We start from the raw sequence: 24,336 nt of genomic DNA on the forward strand, positions 1-24,336 counted from the left end.
AAAGCTGGAAACAAAGGACCTCCCCACCTCCTCACTGTGCAGATGGGGACACCGAACAGCACTGGGTGGGATGGGGGTCAGCGTCTCCTGGCTGCCAGCCAGCGCCCGCCCTCCCCTTGTCACCTCAAGCTTCCACGTGTCTTGTGTCGGTTGAGACGCAGCAGCCTGGCAACAGGGGTGGGGTCCGCCCTCCTCCGGTGGGGCTTTGGCCATGCCGTCTCTCCCCGTCAGTGCACCAAGACCTGCGGGGTGGGCGTGCGGATGCGAGACGTGAAGTGTTACCAGGGGACTGACATCGTCCGAGGCTGCGACCCGCTGGTGAAGCCTGTTGGCAGACAGGCCTGTGACCTGCAGCCTTGCCCCACGGAGCCCCCAGGTGAGGAGGGGGAGGCTGAGGGCGGGGCAGGGGCTTTCTTCCCCCAGGGAGATCAGGGGCTGAGGCTGAGCTAGGGTTTGAAGGCCGAGCTGGGGTTAGCCGGGGGCTGGGGAGGGTCCAGTGGCTCCAGAGACTGAGGCACGTCGTTGGGGAGCACAGGTCCCCTCCTGGAACAGCTGAGCCCAGTGGGGAGGGGAGGGAGGGAAGGGCAGCACGTGCGATCCGGCCCACGCTTGGGGTCCCCGGAGCCATGCCGAGGCCTGCACTTTGGAAAGAGCATCTGGCTTCAGAAGGGTGGGGGACAGCGGTGGGGCAGGGGACCAGGGATCCAGGATGACTCAGCCTGAACAGCTCGGTGCTGGGCACGCAGGAGGAGGGGAGGGGAGGGGCTGAGGCAAGGGTCTCTGGCTCGAGCACCTGGAAGGTGCGTGAGGGTGCTAAGCTCGGAGGGGAAGGGGCACCAGGGGTGGGCGATGAACTCTGCTTCCGGCCTGTTGCGTAGAGGAGCACAGGCTTCTGGGGATGGGACCAGTGGCTCCCCCAAACTCTGGCTTCTGAGCAGTACCCTTCCTGTGCGCAGTTCAAACTCCTTGGTAGGGTTTGTGACATCCCCACAGAGGGCCAGGGGCAGGAAAAGGGTGGCAGGGAGGTTGACTGGAGCCCCCTCTCCAGTGGGAGAGCGGTTGGGGGGATGGGGTGGGCGGGGGTCCTGTTGAGTTTTCACCGCTTGACCCCCTCCCAATGCCCTGCCCCACTGGCCGTGTCCCTTTCCCAGACGACAGCTGCCAGGACCAGCCAGGCACCAACTGCGCCCTGGCCATCAAGGTGAACCTCTGCGGCCACTGGTACTACAGCAAGGCGTGCTGCCGCTCCTGCAGGCCCCCCCACTCCTAGGCCCGGCAGCCGCCCCTCAGAGACCGAGCACCCCATCCCTGGGGCCGCAGCAGCTCCTGGGGCCCTTCCACGGACACCCTTCCTGCAGGGCCCCCAGCTGTGAAGACGTGACACTGAGCCTCTGCTCTCCCCGGGTAGGAGAGCCCCCGAGAGCGCCCACCAGCCCTCCTGGGACACAGCCATGAGGATGGCGCGTTTGTGGTTCCGCCCTGGGCACCCAGCCCCACCCAGGGGCCTGGAGACGTCGTCTCTCCCTCCAGGGCTGGGGGAGGGGCAGCCAGGGAGATCAGGGGCCGCCGGGTTCCTGCTCCTGTGCAGGTGCGCTCCTCCCAGAGGAATTTTAATCTCACGGTTTAGCATCGTTCGCCTCCCCGACACGAAGCTCTTGGCACGCAGGGACCCACCGCACTTTATGCCCGGGAAGAGGCATGTTTCTCATGGCACGCGTGGCCGTGCCGTCGTGCGTCAGTACTCTCTGTATGTTAATAAAGTGGCCGTATTTATGGTGACACTGTGGGCTCTCTGGGGCTCTGCCAGGAGGGGTGGGCGGCCGTGGGGCTGCGAGAGCCGGGGTGGCCGTCCAGCTTGGCCATTCGGGAGACTCTGCTGAGGCCTTGGGTCCAGGACCGAGTGGGGCTGGGGGCCGGGCGGCAATGCGGAAATGGCAGGCAGGGGAAAGCAGACAGAAGGCGAGGAAGCCTGGGCAGCTGGGGAGGGGGCTCAGGGCCGTCAGGACTTGGGCGCTGGAGGCAGAGCTGAGCCAGCCTTGCTCCTCTCAACTGGGCTGGGGCGCCGTCACCTGAACCTTGGGGTGTGCTGGGAAGAGCAGAGGAGGCGAGGCAGGCAGGGCGGGAGGGCCTGTGCCGAGTGCGCAGAGAACACCCATCATTACTGTCTCTTAGAAGGGCTGCCTAACCTGGACTTGGGGGTGCGGGGACACGGGAGGGCTTCCTGGGGAAGGCAACGTTTAGGGCAGTCCAGCAGCAGGTGTGGTTCTGAAAGAGGGGAAGAGTGTATAGAAAAAGAAAGCTTTGGGGCGGGGTTGGGAGTCAAGGATGCCCAAAGCACCCTGGTTTGGCTGCAGCAGAGGAGGGAGAACATGGGTGTCCACCCACTGCAGGACAGCAGACCAGTGCAGGGCCAAGGCTGCCACGGGGGGGGGGGGTGTCTCCTTTGGGGACAGGGAGGAGGGGCACGTGGCTGCCTGGCTGCTTCCCCGGGATTTGGAGCCAGCCTGTCCCCAAACAGGGACCAGAGCAGGGCCCACCGCAGTGCTCAGGGCGGAATCCAGAGCGCGGCAGTTGGCTGAGCAGCACTGCAGGTTGGCTGAGGCCCTGGGGTGGCTCCCTCAAGGTCAGCGGCTTGCTTCCAGTAGAGGTGGGTCACTGAGTTCCAGGGGTCTGGGCCCCCTGACCACCCCACCACGGTGCCCTGTTACCCCCCTCCCCACTCCCATCTCCTTACTGCCTACGACTGTCCTCCTCTCTGCTAACACTTATTGTGCACTACTGTATGCCAGGGTCTGTGCCCAGCGCTTTATCAGCGCTGCCTCGTGCAGTCCTCCTAGGAGCCCCATGAGTCAGTATCGTTGTCACCCATTGTGTGAAGGCTAAGACTGAGGCCCAGAGAGGTCTGTCCCTTGCCCCAGGTGGCTCAGCCCATCCCCCACATCATGCTCTCCAGGAGCTCAGGGTTTAGGCCAGTGATTCCTAATCTTGGAAGGTCAACCCAGGCACTCCTGGAAACTCAAAAGCAAACGTGGCTGTGGCTGGCCCCTCTGGGCGGAGCCCTGACCCCCCAGGGCTGGACAGGAGAGGAATGACCCGCTCTGCCTGGGGTGGGGCTGGACACGGCCCCTCCCAGGGAGTTCCGGAGAGGGGTCTGGGCTGGCTCGGATCCCAGCTGACTGAAGACGGTGTGTGGTGTCCGAGAGGAGTTTTATTGGCTCTCGATTTTGTCAGGGAGCAGGCAGCTCCCCGTAGGTCCCCACGGTGGAGCTGAGTGACCTCAGATGGACGGATGCGTGTTCATGTCAAAAGGACGTAGGAATCTATACAGAGGCCAGAGCCCAGAAAAGGAAAGAGGAAACCAAACAGAACAGCCACAGAAGTGCCACCTCCAGGCCCTCGCCCCCCACCCCTGCCCACCCCACAAGCTAATGCATCAGAAACAGACTCATGGGGTCTGACAAAGGGAGGGGAAGCTTGGGGATGAATCCCATTAGCGAGTCCAAACTGAGGCAGGAGAAAGGAAGAAGAGGGGGAAAAAATTGAGACTGCTAAAAATAGTAAGTCTCCCTCACTCCGCTCACGCCCGAGTCTCGGCTCAGCGGCACTTTCAAGAAAAAGCTGGAAGGCGGTCAAAGCTGCTCACGGTTTAGGGATAGCCGCTTGCCCTAAAAGCTTATCTTTCAGGGGGGTGTCTGAGCTGGGAGCTTGTCCGTCTTCCTGGGCAGACGTGGGGCTGCCTCACCGGGGTGGGGGGCTCCATGGTCAGGCCCAAAGGCAGAGGAAGCCCAGGAGGGCACAGGGGGCTGCAGAGACAGGAAAGGACGCCTCGGGGTGGGGGGGCTGCACTCTCCATGGCAGGTGCCCCTGGGTTTGGGGCATTTCTCTGGCCGGATGGAGGGACCCCCGAGCCCTGCTAGGAGCGTGGTGGACGGTGGGCTCAGCTGAGGTCTTCACGTGGAGGTGGAGGGGGGGAAGGGGTGGCTTGAGGCCTTGCTCCCAGGTCCTCCTGGGAGCAACCAGGCAGGTAGGAGAGCTTGGGTCTGTCACCCTGGGGACCAGAGCAGAAGGGCTCCCAGAAACGGCCCACCCCAGGTCTCGCGGGGAGTTCGGGGGCCTTTCAGCCCCCGGCCCGGGGCTCTGTGTGCCTGACCACATCAGGGCTGAGGACTGGTCACTCCTGTGTGCTTTAGGGTGGTCACTCCTGAAGCAGGGGGTCAGCCCACGGCCTCCTCTTAACCTCTTTTTTCACCAGTTGGGGCTGCACATTCCCAAAGGACCAGCCGCCTGGAAACTCTCTAGGGGGACCAGCAGGGAGGCCAGCTCAACCAGTGTTTTGGCTGCCTGGCACCTGAAGCCGGGGTGTGTGTGGGAGGGGCTGGGGGAGGGGGCACAGAGGCTCCGATCTGGGACCGAACACCCGGTCCCTGATGGCCAGGCAAGGCTTGTGCTGCAGGGCCCTAGGGTCATGGCTGCCATCCCTTCCTTGAACAGGTAGGTAGACCGAGGCCCCGAGAGGGAGTGATGTGGCCAGGCCGTGCCGCCAGAGATGGCCAAGTTACTGGGGCTGAGACTGAGGCCACTCTCCACTGCCCCTTTACTGAATGGCGGCATTGGCGTCAGGAGCCTGGCGTCTGTGCTCCAGGGCCCTACCTCGCTCTGCAGCCTCTCACCTGGATGCTACCGCTCACCTGTGCTTGCATCACGCCTGCCTCCCTTCCAGACCAGGCCCCGGGCGGCCACGCTAGCATTCACCAGACCTTATCCCTGCTGAGAGCCCCCGGGCTCCCCAACAGGGCCCCCGCGATGATGGGGATGCGAGGAAAGCTGGGCCAAGCCCTGGTCCAGGCTGCCTGGGGCCAGGCTGATGTGCCGTCGAGACCCCACCATGGTCTCAGGACCTGTCGGCGGCTGGGGGCGCTCTCAGACGTCGGTGCTGATGCTACGGCTCCGGGAGAAGGCCTCCCGCATGGCCGAGAGGCGGTTGGGGTTGAGGGCCTGCAGGGCCCCGAAGCTCCCGGGCGGCAGCTCCACGTCCTCCTGGCTGAGGCTCCGGTAGGCGACGCGCTCCCCGCCGTTGTGCACGCCCTCGTCCTCGGGCTCCTGCAGGAGGAAGGTGGGCGGCTCGTAGTGGGAGCAGCTGCGGCAGAGGGCGCGGGCCTGCGGGGACTTCTGGCTGAAGGAGGTGGAGGCGGCCGGGTAGAGGGCCGGCCCGTTGGTCAGCACGAGGTTGCGGTTGGAGTGCAGCGGGGGCAGGTGCGAGTGCACGGCAAAGTCCGGCTCCTCCTCGTCCTCCTCCGACTCGTCCTTCTTGCAGCAGTAGTACTGCGGGCAGAGGGCCGGTGACCCCCAGCTCCCCACCCACTCACCCTCACCGCGCGCGGCACCCAGAGGGGGCCCGGTGCACCCGGCTCGGACCCCATGTCCTTCTAACCACCCCGTCCTGGAGCTTGCTCAGGCTGGGCACCCCGGATTCCTGGGGTCCCTAGATGAGGGATTCCCTCATTTCACCCCACAGCTCCTGGAAGCAGGTGCGACTAACAACTCCATTTTGCAGGCCAGGAAACTGAGGTTCGGGGCTCAGGCCGCCTGGAAGAGGCAGAGCTGGGATGCCAGCCCAGGCAGTCTGGCCCCAGCCTGGTTCATGGGCCCCGGGCTGGGCTGCCTTGCCCTGCCCATGCGGCTTCCCCTTCTCTGTCAGGAAGACATGGGGGCCTAGGACAGCCCTAGAGCGTGGCGGGGGCAGGGGTGCACAGGCGGAGCAGACAGCCCACGTGCTCACCCTGCCCCCGCCAGGCAGCTGTGTGCCACTGGCTCAGCCCTTCGCCCTCGCTCAGCCCCAGGGGCCTCACCTCCCAGGGTGTTTGGGAAGCTGCCATCCCTGAGCCCCCCAGGTGGAATCTGGGCTGCTGCGCACCTTCTTCAAGACCCGGCTCTTCCCGCTTCCTGGGCCTCGGCCCCCCGGGGCGCTCCCTCCCTTTGCAGGGCTCCCTGCTTCTTGGCTTCCCTCCCGCCCCTCCCAGTGCCCGGGTACCTGGAGCCGGCAGTAGCACAGAACGGCGACGATGCAGAGCAGAATCACAGTCGCCAAGATGCCCCCGGTGATGACCACCGTCCCGGCTGTCATCCGCCCCCTTCTCCATCAACAGCCTGCAACACACACCACCGGCCTCACTGCATCATTATCTCAGCGCAGAGAGAAACTGCTCTCATTTAGGAATTTGAGGAAACACCCCAAAAGGGAAAACAAAATACCCCAGGGCACGCGTGTGGGAGGCAGGGGCTGGGCCTGAGGGTAGGCAGGAGACCCCCAGCTGGTTCAGCGAGCTCACGCTCTGTAAAATTCGCCCAGGTGCAGCCAGGCTGAACCTACGGGTTTGCAACCTGCTTTTCCACCTAACAAGATCGTCCTTATTTATCCTTATCATTAAATTTTCTTCTGCAACATAACTTCAAACCATCTTCCATTTTATAACATAACCAATCCCTTTTCTCTTAAAATGTTAAATTGCCAGTAAAAGACACACCACATGACGCTTGCCATCTTCACCATTTTCTAAGTGTATGATTCAGTGCTGCTAAGTGTATCCACATTGTTTGCAACCGATTTCCAGAACTGTTTCATCTTTCAAGACTGAAAACCAACTTCTTTTTGATAGGCTGTTTACATGAAAAAAAAAAAAACTTAAGCCAACATTTTAATAAATGTTTTTGTAGCTCAACACTGGGGCCATTTGGGTTGCAGGGCCGACTTCAATGACGTTTTCAGGATCGATTCTTAGAAGCAGAATTTCTGGGCCTAAGGATGTGCCCTTCGTAAACTTCTGTGGAAAATGCTGAACAGACACGAGGTAGAGAAACTGAACCCTGCTGTCGCCGGCGGTGCTCCTGTGAGATTTCCATCCGCCTGTCCGGGTGCCGATACAACAGTTTGTAGAATAAAAGCGCCCTGGCTGGTAGCGTCTGCCGGTGTTCGCAGTGGAAATACTTCACCGTGGCCCATTTCAAGCTGCCAAGGTTCAATGACTGGCTTGGTGGATCCCTGGATGGTTCATGACCACCGCTCACACCACTGCTTGCTGGTTCCAGCACACCTTTCCCCAATCTCCCCTTCCCACCATTTTTTTTTTTTTTTTTTTTTTTTTTTGCAGGGGAATAGCATGGTGGGGGCGATTGAGTTCCTGAAAGGAAACCCCAAGGCACATCATTTCACTCATAAATATTTCAGTGCAAAATCTGACAGGTGAAGACCTTTTTTTAAAAAAAAAAAACCATTAATCATCTCCAAAATGTCTTTTTACAGCTGATTTGTTCAAATCAGCATCCAGCTGTGTTCGGCTCCTTTGCCTGCAGAAGAGTTCAGTTCCCATCGTGCTCCCCACTTCCCCGCCCCATGTTGTTTACAGAAGAAGCTGGGTCATTTACTTCACAGAATTCTCCGCAAACTCAAACTGGCTGCACCTCTGGCAGCATTTCACGTCCTCCTCTGTCATGGTTTTGTCGTCTACCCTGCCTTCCTCTCACATCACTCTCAGGGCCCCAAGACGGCCGTCCCTCTGGCCCTGATGTTGACATTAACCAGGGGCTCAGCGGCCGGCAGCCCCACTCTCCCACGTGGAGTACCCCGTCGGCCCCGACCTCGCCCTTCCAGCAGCCGGCGGGAGTCTTTGCCTAGATCTGCTGTTTCATTACGGGTCACAAATGGTGACTTTTCAAATGCAGTCATTTCTCCTGCATGGATGAGCTCGGTTCTTCTCCAGAGAACTTTCCCTGTCACCTCTGTGGGGACAGCAACAGGCAGTCGCCGCGGAGGGGCACAGATGCTCAGCTCTCAGTGTCGTCAGTTCTCAGAACCAGCTGGCACCTCCCGAGGTCTGTGGCTGTTTTACAACAGCACCGTGCCCTCACTGGTTTCCATGTACCTGGTGTGTCTCGGTCCACCACTGTCATTACTCTTTCTGATGTTCGCAAGTGATCCCTCTGGGACCGCAGGGTGGCAGGTCCCTCTAAGCCGACTCGGGCATCATTTTGATGGGACCCCAGCAATCCTTGACGCGTGTTGCTTTCAGGCACAAGCTATCCCAGCTCACCTGGCTGCAGTCCTGGGACCTGCCGTCCCCCTGGGCCCCCCGGCTCTCCTGGTGGGAAGTGAGTTGTGGAGGGCACTGCCTGGGCACCAGGGGTGCTGGCTGCTCTTGGGTTTCCATTGGTTCCAGGCATTTTCAGTGACCAGAGTTAAGAAAGACTTAATTTTTTTTTTTTTTTTTAGGAAGAGAAAAATGGACATGAGGTCATACTGATATTTCCACTTAAAATTTGAGATGAAAGGGTTTTTACTTGTTAAAATGTGAGGTCTCTGTGACTTCCGCAGGGAAAATTTTGTTTCCTAATGACATACACTTCGTTACCTATTTGCTCTCCCCACTGTGCGTAACCACTGTCCTTGCTAGGAGTTTACGGAGTGGAATTAGGTGCGGATCTGTTATTCTTTTTGTTCTCGTCGCCTTAGGGACGTCTAGCAAAAAGACGGTTTCAAAGTCACCTGAAATAATTCTCAGCAGTTTCCTTCCACCGCCTGGGCCCTCAGATTCGTTTACTCCAGTTAGCTTTTACTTTCCCTTTTCAGGCACCGTTCCGCACTTCATTGTAATGTATGTGATTATTACGTGCGTAACTTACTTGATTGCGCTCACTTCACTGTGCTTCAGAGACACACTTTTTTTTTTTTTTTTTTTTACAAATTTAAGTTTGAGGCAACCCTGAGTTGAGCAAGTCTGTCGGTGCCATTCTTCTAACAAACGGTATTCTTTTTTTTTTTGGTTATTTTATTTTTAAAATTATTTTAAAATTTTACTTTCTTTTTTAAAAAAACTGGTTCAACTTTGCTTTTTAACTGTAGAAAACATTCGGTTCCAAAGTCAAAGGCGTAAAGCCAGGTGCCCACGGAGAGGCCTCCCTCCCACGTCTGCCTCCCCGCCGCGCCGCCCGGAGAGAGTGATGCCACCTCATTCTGGGTCATCCTTCCCCTGCTGCTTCCTAAAAATATAGGCAAACGTGCATTTCCTTCCCCGTCCTAAGCAAGAGTGTCATTCTGTCTACACCTTCCCTTTCCCCTGAGGCGTCCAGCCCCAGGCAGCCCACGTGTCCCTCGAGGCGCGGTGTCACCGGGGCCCCGGCGCTGGCCAGCCCCCCTCACGCCGGGCGCGGGGACCCGCGGGCCGGTGTCAGCATCACTTCCCACTTCTTGCGGTTGCAGGAATATGCAGCGAAGGGCTTTGTGGTGTGCACGCTTCTAAAGTTTTTGATAAACCTTGCCAAAGACTTGCTGGAATTTGGGCCGAGTTTTCCTCTTCCAGGAATGTGTGGGAATAACTGACAGACGGGGTTTTTGTGTGGAGACTCAGGGTCTGGGCGGTCGGAGGGCGGGAGTGAGGGAGCTGAGCCCCGCGTGGCGAGCTTGGAGGCTCACTGGGTCCCCACAGGCTCCTCTATGGGGTCAAGCGGCCTGGGAGAGAGCGTGGCCGCAGGGGACGCTGGTCTGCAGATGGAGGAGGACACGGACGGGTGCTGACAAGAGGGTCTGGCCCAGGCAGTGCTGTGGGGCAGAGGCAAAGCTGGGGTGGGGACCCAGATCCGGAGCAGACAGACAGAGGGACGGAAAGGTAGATCCAGACAGGCCCAAAGCAACGAGACAATGAGACAGACTCACAGACAGCTCCAAACTCAGACAGATGGAGGTGCAGACAGGCAGCTCCAGACAGCTGGACCAGCAGGGTCCGGTCAGGAGGACACAGCGCAGGCCACACAGACGCTCAGGAGCCCCAGGGACCCCTGCATTCCTGGGCGCCCTGCCGGGCAGCTCCCACCTTCCTCGGCCCCCAGGGTGGCTGGGGCCAGCTGGCCCGCCTGCCCTGCGAGGGGGCAGGGAGACCAGGGCCGGTTCCAGGGAGCTGGGGTGCAGGGGAGGCGGCCGGCGGGGGACGCTGGGCAGGGGCCAGGCCTGCTGTCCAGTTGCATTTCACGCTCTTCGCTGAGGTGAGACAAAAGCAAAGCCAGCAGCTGCCGGCGGAGCGTGGCCCGGCTCCCCCCCGCGCGCACCCCGCCCCGGGCGCAGGGGTGCTGCAGCTCGTCTCTGCCCGACCCGGCGCAGCCAGAGAGCGGGCAGCAGAGCGGAGCCCCGCAGCCTCCCCTAGTCTTCCCAGTGGCCGTGGGAGGGAGGGGCCGGCGCTGGGACCAGAAATTTGCAGGGGAGGAGACTGAAGCTCAGAGGAGGACGGAGTCACTCCCCGTTACCCAGCCGAAGCCCGGCTCCCCACCAGGGCCACTGGTCCACGTGTGCCATTCCAGCTAATGGGCCCATCGCAGCCAAAAGTCACGTGTGGCTCACTGCCCGCCCAGGGGCTCCGGGGCCTCTCGGGCCCAGAGGCTTTCAGCGGCCCCACCGACCCGTCCAGCAAACTTGTCAGTCAGGCCCCCCCCAGATCCCACAGTAGCCCCATGGGGCGTGGCCCTCACCTTGGAAGGTGAGCCAGCTGAGGCCAGGGGAGGGCACTTCCCACATCCCGGCATGGCGGCTCTGGGGTCGGCAGGAGCCAGGTCTGCTGTGGCCGTCATAACCCTCCTGGGGCATCAGCGACCCCGACGGTGGGGCCCCACGTCCCCGGGGTGTGAGGTCCCGTCTCCCACAGCATCTTTGTGGATGCACGGCACAGTAGCAAGCACAGCCATGCAATGACAGGTTTTGGGGTGCCCGCCCAGGCCAGCCCTCCTCTCGGTGCCCTGCCCCCTGAGCCGCTGGTCCAGAGCCCCCTTTACCACCACTACCTCCCCACCCCCAACCACAGCCTGCTGGGCTCAGGGTGGACAGGCCCCCAGCTGGACTGGCCCTCCCCTCTCCCAGGAAGTGCACCTGGGACCTGGACACTGGCCAGTCCCTGTTGGTCCCTTGACCTTGGGGACAGACATGTCCCTGTGTGAGGAGCCCGTCCAGGGCGGGAAGAGAGGAAGGACACAGGCACCTGGAGAAAGCCAGGCTGGGGTCCCAATTCCCCCGTCGAGATCCACAGTGACTCTTTCTGCAGATACATCCCCTTGTGTGCGTTTCTGCTACGTGCACCCAAAAAAGATCACTGCGGTCCTCCTTCATCGATGAGGGAGCTCACTGAGCTCGGGAACGGTCAGGGAGGTAGTGCTGGGATGAAGCCCAGTGCCCCCCGCCCCCAGCATCCCGGCTGGACCCCTGAAAGCCAGCGTGGCTCTGCCCTTGGTTGATCGCAAGAACAGGGCTTCAGATGCCCCCATTTCTCTGTGCCTCAGCTCCCTCCTCTGTGAAGTGGGGGAACACGGAGGCTCCACCAGGCGGCAGGTGTGCTGCGCTGGGATTTCTATTGTTAACGTTTGTTTCCCTCGGGGGCTAAACCCTTCATCAGGCCCCGAGGGCGAGGCCACAGAGCCTGCCTCTGGGTCTGAGGCACAGATGGCCCCGCGCTCTGCGGGCTCTGGGTGGGGGCCCTCCAGCGCAGGCGGCCTGGAGGCGTGATGGGAAGGGTGCCGGCACAGGCCAGGCGCCCAGGGCTGTCAGCAGCCACGGCTCTGACGCCCGTGCCCCATCCAGCTGGAGCGTCTCAGCCGCGCTCTGCAGATAGACGTGTGCCGAGGGGCAGTGACGCCCGCGCCGGGCATGGGTCCCGGGGCCAGCCCCGGCCAGCAGACGCGCACACCGTGGGTGGCTTGCTTGTGCCCTAGCCTGACAGCAGTCCTTGGTTAACTCTGAACAGTCCCTGAAAGTGCCATGGCCTCCCTCACCCCTGCCCTCCAGCCACCCCCGGGATCCCCTTCCCTCTGCCTCTCCAGGGCTTACCCTGCCGCCAGTGCCCAGAACACGCCTTCTCTTCCAAGAAGGCTTCCTGGACTTACTTTAATGCACCTCACAGGAGCTTGCAGTGCCAGGGCTGGGAAGGACTATGACCCACCCCTCTGGTGGGTGGGGTCGGGGGAGGCTGAGGCCAGCACAGGGGTGGGGAGCGGGGCAGAGGTGGGGGAACGTTCGTAACCTCACTCCGCAAGTTAGTGGAAGAACCACTGCTGCCCTCGCTGAGCTGTCACCTTCCAGACCTCTTTCCTGTGCCCGGGGACTCTGTTCAGCTGGACACCGAGGTGACCAGCGTGAGGGGCCCTTGTCCTGCCCAGGAGGCAGGCTGGTGGGACAGTGTCCTGCCACTCACCCGCTGGTAAGCCTGGGCGTGGGCCGCTGTCTGGGCCTCGATTTCTCTATCTGTAATCTGGGCATGGGATGACTTAGAAAGCCAGTTCCTGCCAGCTCTGGACTTGAAGGGTCTTGGTTTGTTGTCTTTAACCAGCCCTGCCTGTTTGGGGTCTGGATGACTGAGAGGCATGACAGAGTCTCAGAATCATGAACGTGAAAAAGGCCAGCTGCTGGTCCGAGCGCTGGACCAGGATGGCTTCCCCCAGAGTGGGGCAGAGACGGGGGAGCGCTGCTGACACTTCAATTTGCCTGGGAGCTCAGCAGGAAACCCGTCTAACCAGGCGTCCCCTGGACACGTGTGTCCTGGGAATGGCTGTGCTGAGTGCCCTAGAGACCACGGAGGGCTTGGGGGTTTGGGCGGGTGGTATGGCATTGAGGGAACCACGGGGGGCTTCCTGGAGGAGGAAGCTTCCGAGCCGTCCTGGCAGGATGGCCATCTGATGGGCTGGGCTGGGCTGTGAGAGAGAGGAGAGGGCTGTGGGCAGAGGGACAGCACAGGCAAAGGCAAGGAGCCAGAGCGGTGCCAGCAGGCCCAGGGGCAGCCTAGGGGAGGCCGCCTGCCGCGGCCCCTCCTCCAGCTCTCCCTGAAGTCCCCGCGCTGCCAGCCAAGACCATTTGGCTGGGATTGCACGGAATTGTTAATCTGCCCCCCGGGACCATAAACGGTTTTAAAGCTTTATAAACGGCTCTGCTTCCCTGTCCCACCCCCGGGTTTTACAGAGACAGGCTGTGAGGTGGGGCCCCTCTGTGCACCCCCACCCCAGAGTCTGCAGAGAGGGGCTGGGCAGGCAACAGCCCTCTTCTGATAGCGCTGCATCTCCCGGGGAGCCGCCGCTTCGAGCTCCAGTTGTCCCCCCGCCCCCCACAGCGTGAAGACCGAGTGGGGTGGGTCTGGGTCGGGGAGCAGGAAACACCTGGCGGCAGAGCCAGACGCCGGCCCTCCACCTGCCTGCTCCAGCGGAGCCCCCCCCCCCCGGCGGAAGACCCCAGCACGGCTGCCATGTGGACCGCGTGTCCTGCACCTAGGCGCAGACTCCCCTGCTTCCCCTGCTCCTCCTGCTCCGCCCGCTCCACCCCACCCCTCCCTGCCTTGAAGACGGAGGATGGAGCCTCCTCGGTCTGTTCACCTTGTGCCCCCACCCCCGGGGCTCTCCTGGTGCAGGGCACATGGTGATGCTGCATGAGGCTCCTGTCCGCAGCGCTCACCTGAGACGCCCGGCGCTCCTTTCAGGAGCCAAGGAGAAGCCCAGCCCTGCACCCTCTGCGCTGGCTGGGCCCCCAGCTCACCCAGTCCGGTGACTTCTCGACCCACCAGACACCAGAACCCGGAACACGTGCAGACCCCCAGGCCTGAGGGGGGCCCCGGGCTCTCCTTGCTTCCCAAGCACCCTTCCCACTAGGTGACGACGGAGGTGGTCTTCCAGATGGAGAAACTGAGGCTGGGGGAGGAGAGGGCAGAGCAGGGCTGGGGCCCAGGTTGCTGCCTCCCCGCCAGGCCCTTCCCCATCCTGGTGTCTCGTCAAGGGCTTACGGAGAGCCAGACGCTTTTCCTCCACAAACATCTGTCTGGTTACCAGAGCGCGCCTGCTACCTGGGAGCCCAAGGGCCCCGTCGCCCTCGAGCGGGAGCGGCCCGGAGTTCCTGTCTAGACCTCCTCCACATTTGGTCCTAATTTCACGCTCCGCAGGCTCCCAGATTCCTGCGTTTGGTAACAAACAGACGGGGAGCTGCTCAGCAGCGCTGCGGCTGGTCTCCGAGATATTGTCCAGAGCCTGGCTGGGGGTGGGGTGGTGGCGGCGGGGACTGGGGCCCGGAGAGGCAGTTCCCAATGGCACCTGGACTGTTCCTCCCCCAGGCTCCATCCCCACCCAGCTCAGCTCAGCCCTGGAGCACTCGGACCGCGTGAGCCGGGCCTGCGCCCACCTTGAGCTCTGGGGCCGAGGCCGGACAATGCCCGCGGTAGGGGGCTGTGTGCTGCCAGGGCGGGCAGGGCTGGGGCGCCGGTGCTCAGGAAACGCTGTGGACGCCCTGGGCTGGCCAGCTTTGTGGCCTGGGCTCCTTAAGGGACCCTAGCATGACCACAGGGGCCATGCCATTTTGCCAGCTGTTTCTGGGGTTCACAGACTCCCAGAAGCTCTCCCCGTATCCCTGCTAAAGGCCTCTCGGGGTCAGCAGTGGGAGAGCAGGGCCCTGCCTGTGGCTCACGGCTCTGCTCCCGCCGCCCGGCTGCACGCACAGTGAGGGCGCTGCCCGTGGACGAATGACCTGTGGGGGGGTCCTCTCCTAGCTAGCTGGGCTGGAGCAGAGCTATGGAGTGGGGTGGGGAGGGGGGCTGGGGGTGTGATGGGGGCTCTGGGCCTCAGTTCAGCACTGTCAGGGTTAATGAGAACCACAGTGGCCACAGGACCACAGCGCAGGGAGGACCTGCTGTGTTGATCTCATCTCACCCCGGGACTTCCCCTGGGACGCACTCACACTCCCAGGCTTCGTGAAAACAGGGCTCAGACGCATCTCTCAGCACGATTACCCAACTCACGCTTTCTAGGGGTAAACTGAGGCTGGAGGACTGGGTCAACCCACCAAGCAAGCGGAAAACCCGATCAGCTGGACACCCCGGCTTCGTGGCCTTGCCCGGCCCACTGTGGGTGCGGCTGGAGCTGAGGAAGGGACCCCAAGGCTCTGTGGCCTGGGAGGAGAGGATCCAGACAGACCTCAGGGCCTGGGTGACCAGGAGGCCTTGGGCCGTGGCCAGGAAACTGGGGGGAGCAGGGGTTTGCCCCATCTGGGCTGGCCAGTGGGCTCAGCTTCTCTGCTGCCTGGAGAGAGAGGGGGCCCCCAGTTGGCAGGATCCCCAAGCAGTCACCGTCCCCAAACTCGGGAACCTCAGGTGGTGCAGGGAGCAGCAGGAGGCGCCCCTCCTGGCCTCCATCAGGGAGCTGTGCTGAGGCTGCCCTGGTCCCCTGGTCCCCTGGAGCAGTGAGCGGCACCCGGGGGGCCTGGGTTATCTCAGGGCAAGGCCCAGCCCAGGGGTCCCTTGTGAGGCTGGCCTTCAGAACCCACTCCAAAGGTAAATGAAATTAAAGTTGTAGCCACTGCGGTCTGTCCTGGAGCCCCTCCCCCTGTTCACTGTCCCGCTCGCTCAGAGGAGTGGAAACTCGGGGTGCACTGAGGTCAAACAAGGCTGGACCCGCCAGCTCTGTGGGGCCAGGTCTGGTGGTACAGAGGGCTTTGAGTATGCCGCTGCCCCCTGGCTGTGCCCCCCAGAGAAGGAGCCTTGTCCAGGGTCACCCCGATGTCTGCCACCAAGCTGTGGGCTGGGAAGAGGCCAGCAACCCTGAACCGCCTCCCTGGGCCCCAAGGTGGTGATGGGAGGAGGCCGAGCCACCCAGCTCTGGACGGTGAGCTCAGCAGGGTCCGGCCCCGGGGCCCCAGCAGCCCCTAGGCCTCTCCTGTTCCGCCTCCTTGGGGTCTGAAATCGTGGGCGTGGCTCCGGAGAAGCTCACAGTTCACATCCGTCTCCCCGGAAAGCCCTCCAACTGCTGACGCCGGTGACCCCGACACAGCAGGGAAACCTGCCCTTCAGCGCAGGGGCTGCTGCGCGCCCCCAGGGCCTGGGGCTCCGGCTCCGCCCTCCTGCCCCACTGGGGCTCCTTGAGCCTAGGTCTGGACAGGTCACTGCCTCCCTCCAGTAGCCTGGGTGGCCCCCCAGTGCCTCACGACAGCAGTAAGCACGTCGTCCTGCCGAGCACCTCCTCTGTGCCAGGCAGGGCACAGCACCTTCACAGCATCTGTAACCGCTGGTGGAGTCTGACAGCGTGAGCACGACTCCATTTTACCGACCAGGAAACACCCAGAGCAGATACCAGTCCCACGGTTAGCGGAGCAGGGGGTGAAGTTGGGTGCACCATCTAAAGTCAGTGTCTTTTTTCCCTCCTCCTGCCCCAGCCCAGCTTGCCTACAGCTGCGGGGGGCAGGGGTGCGCGAGCCTCCTCCCCCATCAGACTGTAAGCCCCCTGAAGGCAGGAACCCGGCGCCATGTCTGTGGTCCTCCAGCCACCAGGGGTCAGTACAGCACAAGGACACTGGCGGCTCCGAAATAAGGCCCATCTGAGCTGAGCTGGGGTCCCTTTGGCAAGCCCGCGCTGAAGGGGCCCTGGACGCGGGAAGGGGAGGGACAAGGTCTTGCCTCCGCGGCCCCAGTGCTGGGGCCTGGCCAGCGTGGGTGGGGTCCCAGGCAGGGGAAAGGCAGATGGGATGCACCATTCAGGAACATTCTGGGGCTACAGTGGCCCAACCAACCCACAAGCAGCGAGTCAGGGAGCAGAACGGGAGGGTGGGGCTGAGACCCCGGGGGAGCCCCAGCTTGGCTGCGGACGCTATGGCTTCTCTCCCTTAAAATCATGAGGACAGGAGCTGGGTTTGCAAAACCCCTTAACGTTTTTCCCTTTTTCTCTTCAACGTCCTCTTCCAGGAACTGGGCGCAGCCCCCCGGTACCAGCTCGGGGCCTGGCAGGCCCACAGGAGGGGCTCCAGGCCAGGTTTGCTGGGACCTTCGGGGCACCGTTCGTCAAGCACGTACCACACACATCCGGGAGGCCAGCACCCTCCCTGTGTCTCACTTCACCCGCACAGGCGCTCCCAGCACAGGCGGGGAACAGGCAGGGCGAGGGAGGGCGGCCAGGTCTGGCGGGCGGGAGGAAGGCAGGCAGTGGGGACCCGACTCCAGGCCTCTGCCCAGCACCGCGGCTCTGCCTGCAGCTCCACACACCCCAATGTCATTTAGTAAAATCCTGAATCAGCCAGACCAGGGGGCAAATAGAGGCTCAGAGGCTTGGCAGGGATATGCCAGACCCAGGTGATTCCAGGCCCACCCGCCAGTGCAGGCTGGGCTCCCGACCCCTTGGCCACACTGCGACCCGAGCACGGGAGAGCAGGCTTTCAGGGTCAGCTGTGACTGTGGGTCCATGGTGGGTGGGCCTGCCTGCCGGGGGTCCTGTGTCCCCAGAGTGCCAACCACTGCCCAGTCCGACGGGATGAGTGATGAGTGCCCCCCGTCCCCATCGCTCCGGCATCCAGGTGGGTCAGCCCCTCCCACGTACTTAGCAGGCTCCCACTGCCCTGCTGCAGAGCCGGAATCCGGCCGCCGCCTGCCTGGCCACTTGCCTGCCAGTTCTTTCGACACATCTGCTGTCTGTTACACGCTGGTGCTGACCCCAACTTTCAAGAGCTCCTCTCTCTGTGAGGGGCTCCTGGGTGTCAAAAGGCCAACAGAGCAGCACCGTTTCCTAGGTCGGGGAGACCCCCAGGCCTGCCCTCAGGGAGTGCGTCGGGGGCAGTTACCGCGGCTGCGACAACGCTGCAGCACCGACAGTTCATCCTGCCCTGCTCCTGGCTGGCCTCCCTGCTGGAGCCTGGGCCGGTGCCAGCCCCGTCAGGGGCCTCCACCAAGGTGGAGATCCTCACCTGGGCTGCAGCAGCTTCCCCTGGGGGCTCTGGCAGCTGGGGTTTCCCTCTACGTTTCTGCTCAGAGGTCCAGGTGGGCTGAGAAGGCCCATTTCACAAGTTCCCAGGGGCTGCTGATGGTGCCAGGCTAGGGGCCACGCTTGGAGAACTCTCCTAAAGCATGGGCCCCCCAAAGCAAGTCTGGACCAGCAGTGGTTCCCAGTTGGCCCTGAATAAACACCCCACCCCCAGGACTGAGACAGTGACCCAGGCCCTGGGACCTGAAGGATGAGAAGCAATGACGAGAAAGCATCTGTAGAGGAAACAGCACGTGCAAAGGCCCGGAGGCACAGAGTGAGGTGGGCTCAGGAGCCGGAGCACACGAGCAGAAGAGGAGGGGGCGCAGGGGGAGGTCAGCAGAGACCTGGCCGCGCAGCCGGCTCCGTCCATGCCTGACCCAGCCTTCAGGGAGCCCTGGTCCTCACGTGCCAGCCTGCTGCAGCTCGGGGCCCCCTTCTCCCTGAAACGCCTCCTGCATCTGGATCTGCATCCAGCCCCCTGGGGAGCTGGCGAAGCAGCTCTGACCACGTGCCGGGGGGACGCTGGTGCTACAGGCCAGCGAGGCATGCAGGCCCTCAGTGCCCGGATGTCACTGTCACCCAGAACTCCTCCTCCTTCAGGGTCCTGCCCTCCTGGCCTCCTTTGCGGGCTTCTCTCCGTCTCCCAGCCTCTACGGGTCCGGGGCCCCGGGGTCTAGGCCTTACACTGCCGTTCCTGTACCAGCCCCCTCCTGAGGTGATCCTACCCAGCTTCACACACCCTCCTACAGCTTCCAGACTGGTAGCTCAAGCCTGGGCCTCGCCCTGCATCATGACTGCTGGCAGCCTCAGCCCTGAATGTCTGGGGGGGGCATGTTAACACTGGCATGCAGGAAGCCCAGCCCCCAGTTCCCCTCCTGCAAACCCCCATGCCAGGAAGTGGCAGCCCCAGCCTTCCAGCAGCTCAGACCCCAAGCCCCTCAGTCCCCTGGGCCCCCTGCCGTGTTCTCGCTCCACGCCCGATCTGTCAGCAAACCCTCAAACGCCACCCAGAGCCTGACCCCTTCCCACGCCTCCGTGCCTCCCGCCTCGTCGGGCCCTCACCTCGTGCCTGGGTTGCTGACTGAGCCCCCAGCTCCACCCCCAGCCACCTGCTCTCCACACGGCAGCCAGAGTGATGCCCCACACGGGCGGCTAGAGCTCTCAGTCCTCCTCCTGAAACATCCCGGTGGTCCTGCGTCACTCAACATAAAACATGCCATCACTGGTGTGTCCACAGGCCCCAGCAGACGCACCCAGCCCCTCTCGGACCGCATCTCCAGCCTCTGTCTCCTGTTCGGTTGTTTTAGCCGCCTTGGCCTCGCTGTGTCTGACGCGCCAGGCCCCCTGCTGCCTCAGGGCCTTTGCACGTGCTATTCTCGCTGCCCGGGATGCACTTCTCTCACGTGGCTGTGTAGTGCCTGCCCTCATTCTATGCAGGTCTCTGCTCAAATATCTCCTCCTCAGAGGACCCATCCACCCAAATACCACTGCCCCACCCCCACCACCGCTGCCCTTCACCCGGCTGGGCGCATGCTTTCAGTGGTATCCCTTCACACGTTGTGCATTTATTTCCTGTCATCTCTTCTCCCTGAAACTTGAGTCACGAGGACGGGGGCTCGGCCTGCTCTGCTCCCTGCTCTGTCCTGGTGCCCAGAACAGTGTCTGTGGCCCACAGTAGGCACAGAGTAAGTCTCAGTGGAGTGATGAGTGAAGACATGAGTCCAGCAGGAGGGCAGTAACTGGGTCCCTTCTGCTTTTGGTTGCTGGGCGGGTAGGTGGGCGTGGAGGCAGGGTGGGAGGGGCCATCCAGAGGCTGTTGTAGGCGTCCGGTGAGAGGAGAGAGTGGGGCTGGAGGGGTGGGGGTGACTTTTTTTAATGCTGTAAAATATTTCTTTAATAAAAATAAATGTATAATCTATACAGGGAGAACTAGCAGGACTGCGGAGGTAGGATGAAGGGTGGGGACAGGAGGGGTCCCGCGCGACACCGGACTCCCTCCATCTCCCTGGGAAGTCACTTCACTCCTCGGGTTGCTCGCTGACAGAACAGGGGGACGCTGGGCCTCCCCTCAGCACTCGGATCACTAACCCCCATCGTGAGGAGCAGCACTAGCGCGACGGTCCCGGCCACGGCGCAGGGACCCGAGGCACCTAGGTACCCGGGACGAGGGTCAATGAAGCAGCGCTTGTCCGGGCACTGACATCAGGGGATGAAGGACCACCCTCACGAAATGGACCAGGAGTGGGGAGGGCCCAGGACTGTCCCAGCTCCCCGCATGACGACAGTCCCCAGGCTGCCATATAGGGAACCCAGGTGGGGCCTGCTGGTCCCCCTGCACTGGAGAGAGACAGCTGAGGGTCCAAGGACACGGGGTGGCCAGAGTTCGCAGGGCAGGGTCCTGCAGAGAGGGAGCTGCACAGAGAGATCTCTGCAGAGGGTCCCCCGTGAGTGGGCGGCTGAGCGCGGATAAGCTCACGAGTGAGTGACACTCCCTGAGGTCGGAGGAAGAACCACTTGAAAAGGTCCTAGGGAGCAATATTTGAAGCTCATGTGGGTTCAGGAAAAGTCCCTGCTCCTGTCAGAGGGGAAGACTTCACGATTCCGGGGCCCTGGGCAGGGCGCTCACACGGGCGTGGACTCGCCTCCCAGAGCAAAACAGCTAAGACCGAAAGAGACTGTTTCCAAGTAACAACCGCGACCCAGAGCGCAGCTCACAAGTGCGGACGGGGTCTGCCTCCCGCACGGCAGAGTCCCCAGGGTCCGGCACCCACGGAAACACGCGTGGCACGCCAAGAGCCAAACCCCACGCACGATGAGGAGAAACATCGATGGGCGCGAACCCAGCAGTGGCACAGGTGAAGGATTAGGAGACCAGGACGTTAAAACAGTTACTATAGCTGTCACCCACATGTCCAAGACCCGGGGGAAAACTGGACACATGAAGCAGAAACACAGAAGGTGTTAAAAAGGATGAAACCAAATTTCTAGAGAATAAAACAAGCCACAGTGTCTACGATGCAAACTACGCGGGACGGGGTTAACACCAGACTCAGCCTGGCAGAAGGAGGCACACGTGAACTCAGGGACAGCAGTGGAAGCTGCCCGGGGTGAACACGGGGAGAAAAAGGGCAGATCGTGCGTGAGAGGAAGTCTGGGGACTCAGGCGCGTGCCTGTAGGGAACCAAGACACGCGAGAAGCCGACTCTGGGCCAGAAACGACGGCAGCTGGGAGACGGCAGGCAGCACCCTGAAAGCACTGAAGGAAGCCGACCACGCGGGAGGGCGCTGCCCAGCAAAGGCTCCTGCTGCCATTAGGGGGGACAAGGGACATGGTCAGTGCCGGCTCCTCTCCGCGGCTGTGCGGTCCTGGAGGCCGGGCCGCACCCCCACCGCTCGCCCGGGGACGCTGCTTGGACCTACTTTGGGGGGTTATTTTCTCACTCGGTTTGGGCCCCTGGTCGCCTGCCCGAGCGGCGGGCTGGGGAGCCATGTGAGGAGTTCTCTGCTGGGGTGGGGGGGGGGTGCTGGGCACAATCTGGTTTGTTCTGGGGAGGCCCAGGTTGAGGGGCAGTGGCCCTTTAGGGGCTGTCCCCACGAGGACCCCAACTGCATGCCCTCAGGCCCCGCTAAGTGAGCATGGGGGGTGGGGAGTTTGAGGCATGCTCTGCACGACAACCTTGTGCCCTGCAGTCGCCTCACTAACCCCCCGGGAGGGTGACAGCACCAGGGAAATTTGCATCATGCTTTTAAAGACAACAAATCAAAGACTACACAAATGTGAGCTGTTCGCAAGGCCGCAGGCAGCTCCCACAGCTGCAGCTGCACACTGCGTGCACGGGGCGAGGAGCCGGGGCTCCCTTCACCCGGCAGACTGGGGCCCTCGCGCAGCCAGGCCCCCAGATGCCGGACCAGGGGCGCGGGGGGTGACAAAGCCGCTGCCTCCCCCTGCTCGGCCAGCACTCGTGTCAGGCAGCAGCCTGGGGTAAGGAGGGCGGGCATCTGCGTCCTCGCTTGGGGGGAGCCACGGGCCGGGGCCAGGACCGCACAGGCCGCGGCGGTCAGGGAACAGCAGCCTCATGTCCGCGCCGCCGCCCGGCACACCGGGCGCTGCGGAGAGTCCTGCCCTCGCTGGGGACGGCCCGGAGCAGACGGAGGGCAGGGCCAGCCCCTCCTGCTGAGTGCAGGCAGTGCCACCCTCGCCCGGGAGCTGCAGGTGCAACTCTGTGTGTGTATATGTGTGCGTGTTTGTCTGTGTATCTGTGTAACTGTACATGTGTATATATGTGGGTCCGTGTGTGCATATGTGTGTATGCACGTGTGTCTGTGTATATGTGACTGTGTGTGTGTCTGTATGTCTGTGTGTGTCTCTGTGTGTGTGTGTGTGTGTGTGTGTGTGCGGTGCTAAGTCAGTAAGAGCAGATGGAGCAGGGACAAAGATGAGCCAAGCCACCTGGTTGTTCTAAAGAGACTGGCTGGACGGCCCAGCACTGGGGGCAGAGGCATGCTACTTCCACCCACCTGGGCACACCCTTTAAGTTCAGATGCCCCAGGGGACCTGGCACCTACCGGGAAACCCCTCTGGGCCCCTGCCCTGTCTGAGATCAGTGCAGCCCATTTAAAGCAGGCCCAGCTCCTGCTCTGTGGCTTCAGGGAGGGTCTCTAGTGGGACAGGGGAAGGAGGAAGGTGGGGACAGGGGGCGAAAGGGTGGGCGGGCAGCCAGGGAACCCGTGGAGCTGGCGGGAGGGTGGACCCAAGGTGGTGGAACTGGGGGTTCCCAGCATCCGAGCACCCCTATCCTGGAGTCTCAGAAAATCAGGGCCTCGGGGCAACGGCTGCCTAGAACCTGAGGCCCCACATCTTTTTCTCTGAGATTCAGAAGGGACTTTGCATGTTACCTGGCTTAATCACCTGTCCAACGACCAGAAAAAGAATTTTTTTTTCTTCTTGGAATCACAGTTTATCCAAGGTGGTCCAGCTGAGCAGTCGGCTCTCCAACTCTCCCCAGGGGACAGAGGAGGGCGGGACCTCCTGTGACTCCTGGCCAAATCCCAAGCTTTTCACTGCTCCCTGGGGGGCACCCCAAGTCCAAGCCAGGAGGACCCCTGAGGAGGGGCCCCCTGCATGTGCCCCACCTTCCTGGGGGCAGAGGCTTCTGAGGGCAGCAGTCAGCCTTGGTCCAGTCCTCACCCCTCATCCACTCACTCCCCTCTTCGATCCGACAGTTTACGGCGCTGGGGGCCGCTGGGCCTGCAGGCACCGAGGCTGCAAGCTGGCGACAGCCCTCCTCCCACGCCTGCAGCCCCGGCCACTGCAGCTGACCCAGCAACCCCCTTATAAACTCCTGTGGGCAACTCAGCCTCCCTGGGCCGTCCTCATGGCTCAGGCTTCAGCCAAGACACTGCCCGAAGCAATCTGTTTACATCAATTTTCCTTTTTAAAAAAATCGGGCTCAGCCATTTTTAAGTGAATGTAGGCGTGTTGTTGAAAAGGCCCGTCTTACAGATTAAGTGATTTTTTTTTTTCCCAAAACCAGTGGTTGTCAATGAAGAATGCGGCATTAATCCCCGAGGCCTCGCCGAGAGCAGAAGCCTGACCAAGTGAGGCCACCAGCCCCAGAACCACCCTCTGACGGTGACGTCCCCGGGCTGGAGGACGGCGGACGGGGCAGGGAACAGACCCTGCTGCCGCCGGGACCCCTTCGCTCTGGCCCTGCCCCTGCCCTGCTGGCTGACTTCCCGTCTCTGGAACGCTCTGAGCCCCTTCTTCCCTGAACAGGTTTGGCACATTTGGAAGGGAGACCCTGATGGGAAAAGAGACGCTGTTTGTGGCTCGGATGGTGGGGTGTCAGTCCAGGAAGGCCGGGCAGAGGCCACCGCCCCCACTCCCCAGCGGACGAGGTTGGCCCTCAGAACAGCACAAAAACACCAGACGTCGGACAGAGATCTACAAGCTTCCCTGCCCGGCTGCCAGCCCCGGGCCCGGTCTGGGCTCGGGGGGAGCCAGGCTGCCAGGCGCCATCCTCGATGGGCCCCAGGGCTGCGTGCAGAGGGAGGCCGCTGGGGAGGGTCTGACCTCTTGGGGAGGAGGCGCGAGGTCAGGGACGCCTCCCTGCAGGGCTGACGTGAAAGCCAGGACCTGCACAGGCAGGGAGGCGAGGTGGCAGGAGGACCCCCCACCCGGCATGAAGGGTCTCGAGTCTTCCAGAGTGAGGGAGACAGGAAAGTAACGAGGCTGGGGGGGTTGGCAAGGTCTGTTCCCTGCAGGCCACCCTGGACCGTGCTGGGGGTCTGGGACCTATCCTCAGTGGGGACGGGTTTTCAGCACGGACCCCAGCCGCACGCAACAACACATGAAACCCGAGGCCCAGCACAGGTGCCATTTCACAGCCCCGCCACCCACCACACCCAGAGAGCCCAGAATCTAGCACCGGGTGCCATTCATCGTGTTCCTACTGGGTGTGTGGGGTCTCATGGGGAGATGATGAATCCTCACCGAGAGGTACAGCCATCCCTGTTCGTGTGGACCGGCAAACTAGCGCACGGGGAAGTTTC

The 24,336-nt window shown here is 62.2% G+C and overlaps 2 protein-coding genes across 5 annotated transcripts in view; one reads left to right on the forward strand and one right to left on the reverse strand.

The window, feature by feature from the left end:
• The window catches only part of ADAMTSL2 (ADAMTS like 2), a 34,875-nt gene extending 33,096 nt beyond the window's left edge, over nt 1-1,779 (forward strand). For all 3 annotated transcript variants that reach the window (XM_064490734.1, XM_064490733.1, XM_064490735.1), the window contains exons 18-19: nt 232-376; nt 1,152-1,779. In XM_064490734.1, the coding sequence (XP_064346804.1) occupies nt 232-376; nt 1,152-1,270 (264 nt within the window). In that variant the 3' untranslated portion in view covers nt 1,271-1,779. The remainder of the gene's footprint in view (nt 1-231; nt 377-1,151) is intronic.
• Nucleotides 1-24,336, reverse strand: part of FAM163B (family with sequence similarity 163 member B) — a 30,903-nt gene that overhangs the window by 208 nt on the left and 6,359 nt on the right. The window contains exons 2-4 of one of the 2 annotated variants that reach the window (XR_004136460.2): nt 6,032-6,147; nt 4,689-5,322; nt 124-242 (exon numbers count right to left, since the gene is read on the reverse strand). Coding sequence is in view for 1 of the 2 variants with exons in the window: in XM_031450909.2 (XP_031306769.1) it covers nt 4,921-5,322; nt 6,032-6,124 (495 nt within the window). In the remaining variant the exon portion in view is untranslated. Of the gene's footprint in view, nt 1-123; nt 243-3,203; nt 5,323-6,031; nt 6,148-24,336 lie in introns of those variants that run through there. The other variant, XM_031450909.2, reaches the window with a different exon arrangement.

Source organism: Camelus dromedarius, chromosome 10 (genome assembly GCF_036321535.1).
Source record: "Camelus dromedarius isolate mCamDro1 chromosome 10, mCamDro1.pat, whole genome shotgun sequence".
Classification (NCBI taxonomy): Eukaryota; Metazoa; Chordata; class Mammalia; order Artiodactyla; family Camelidae; genus Camelus; species Camelus dromedarius.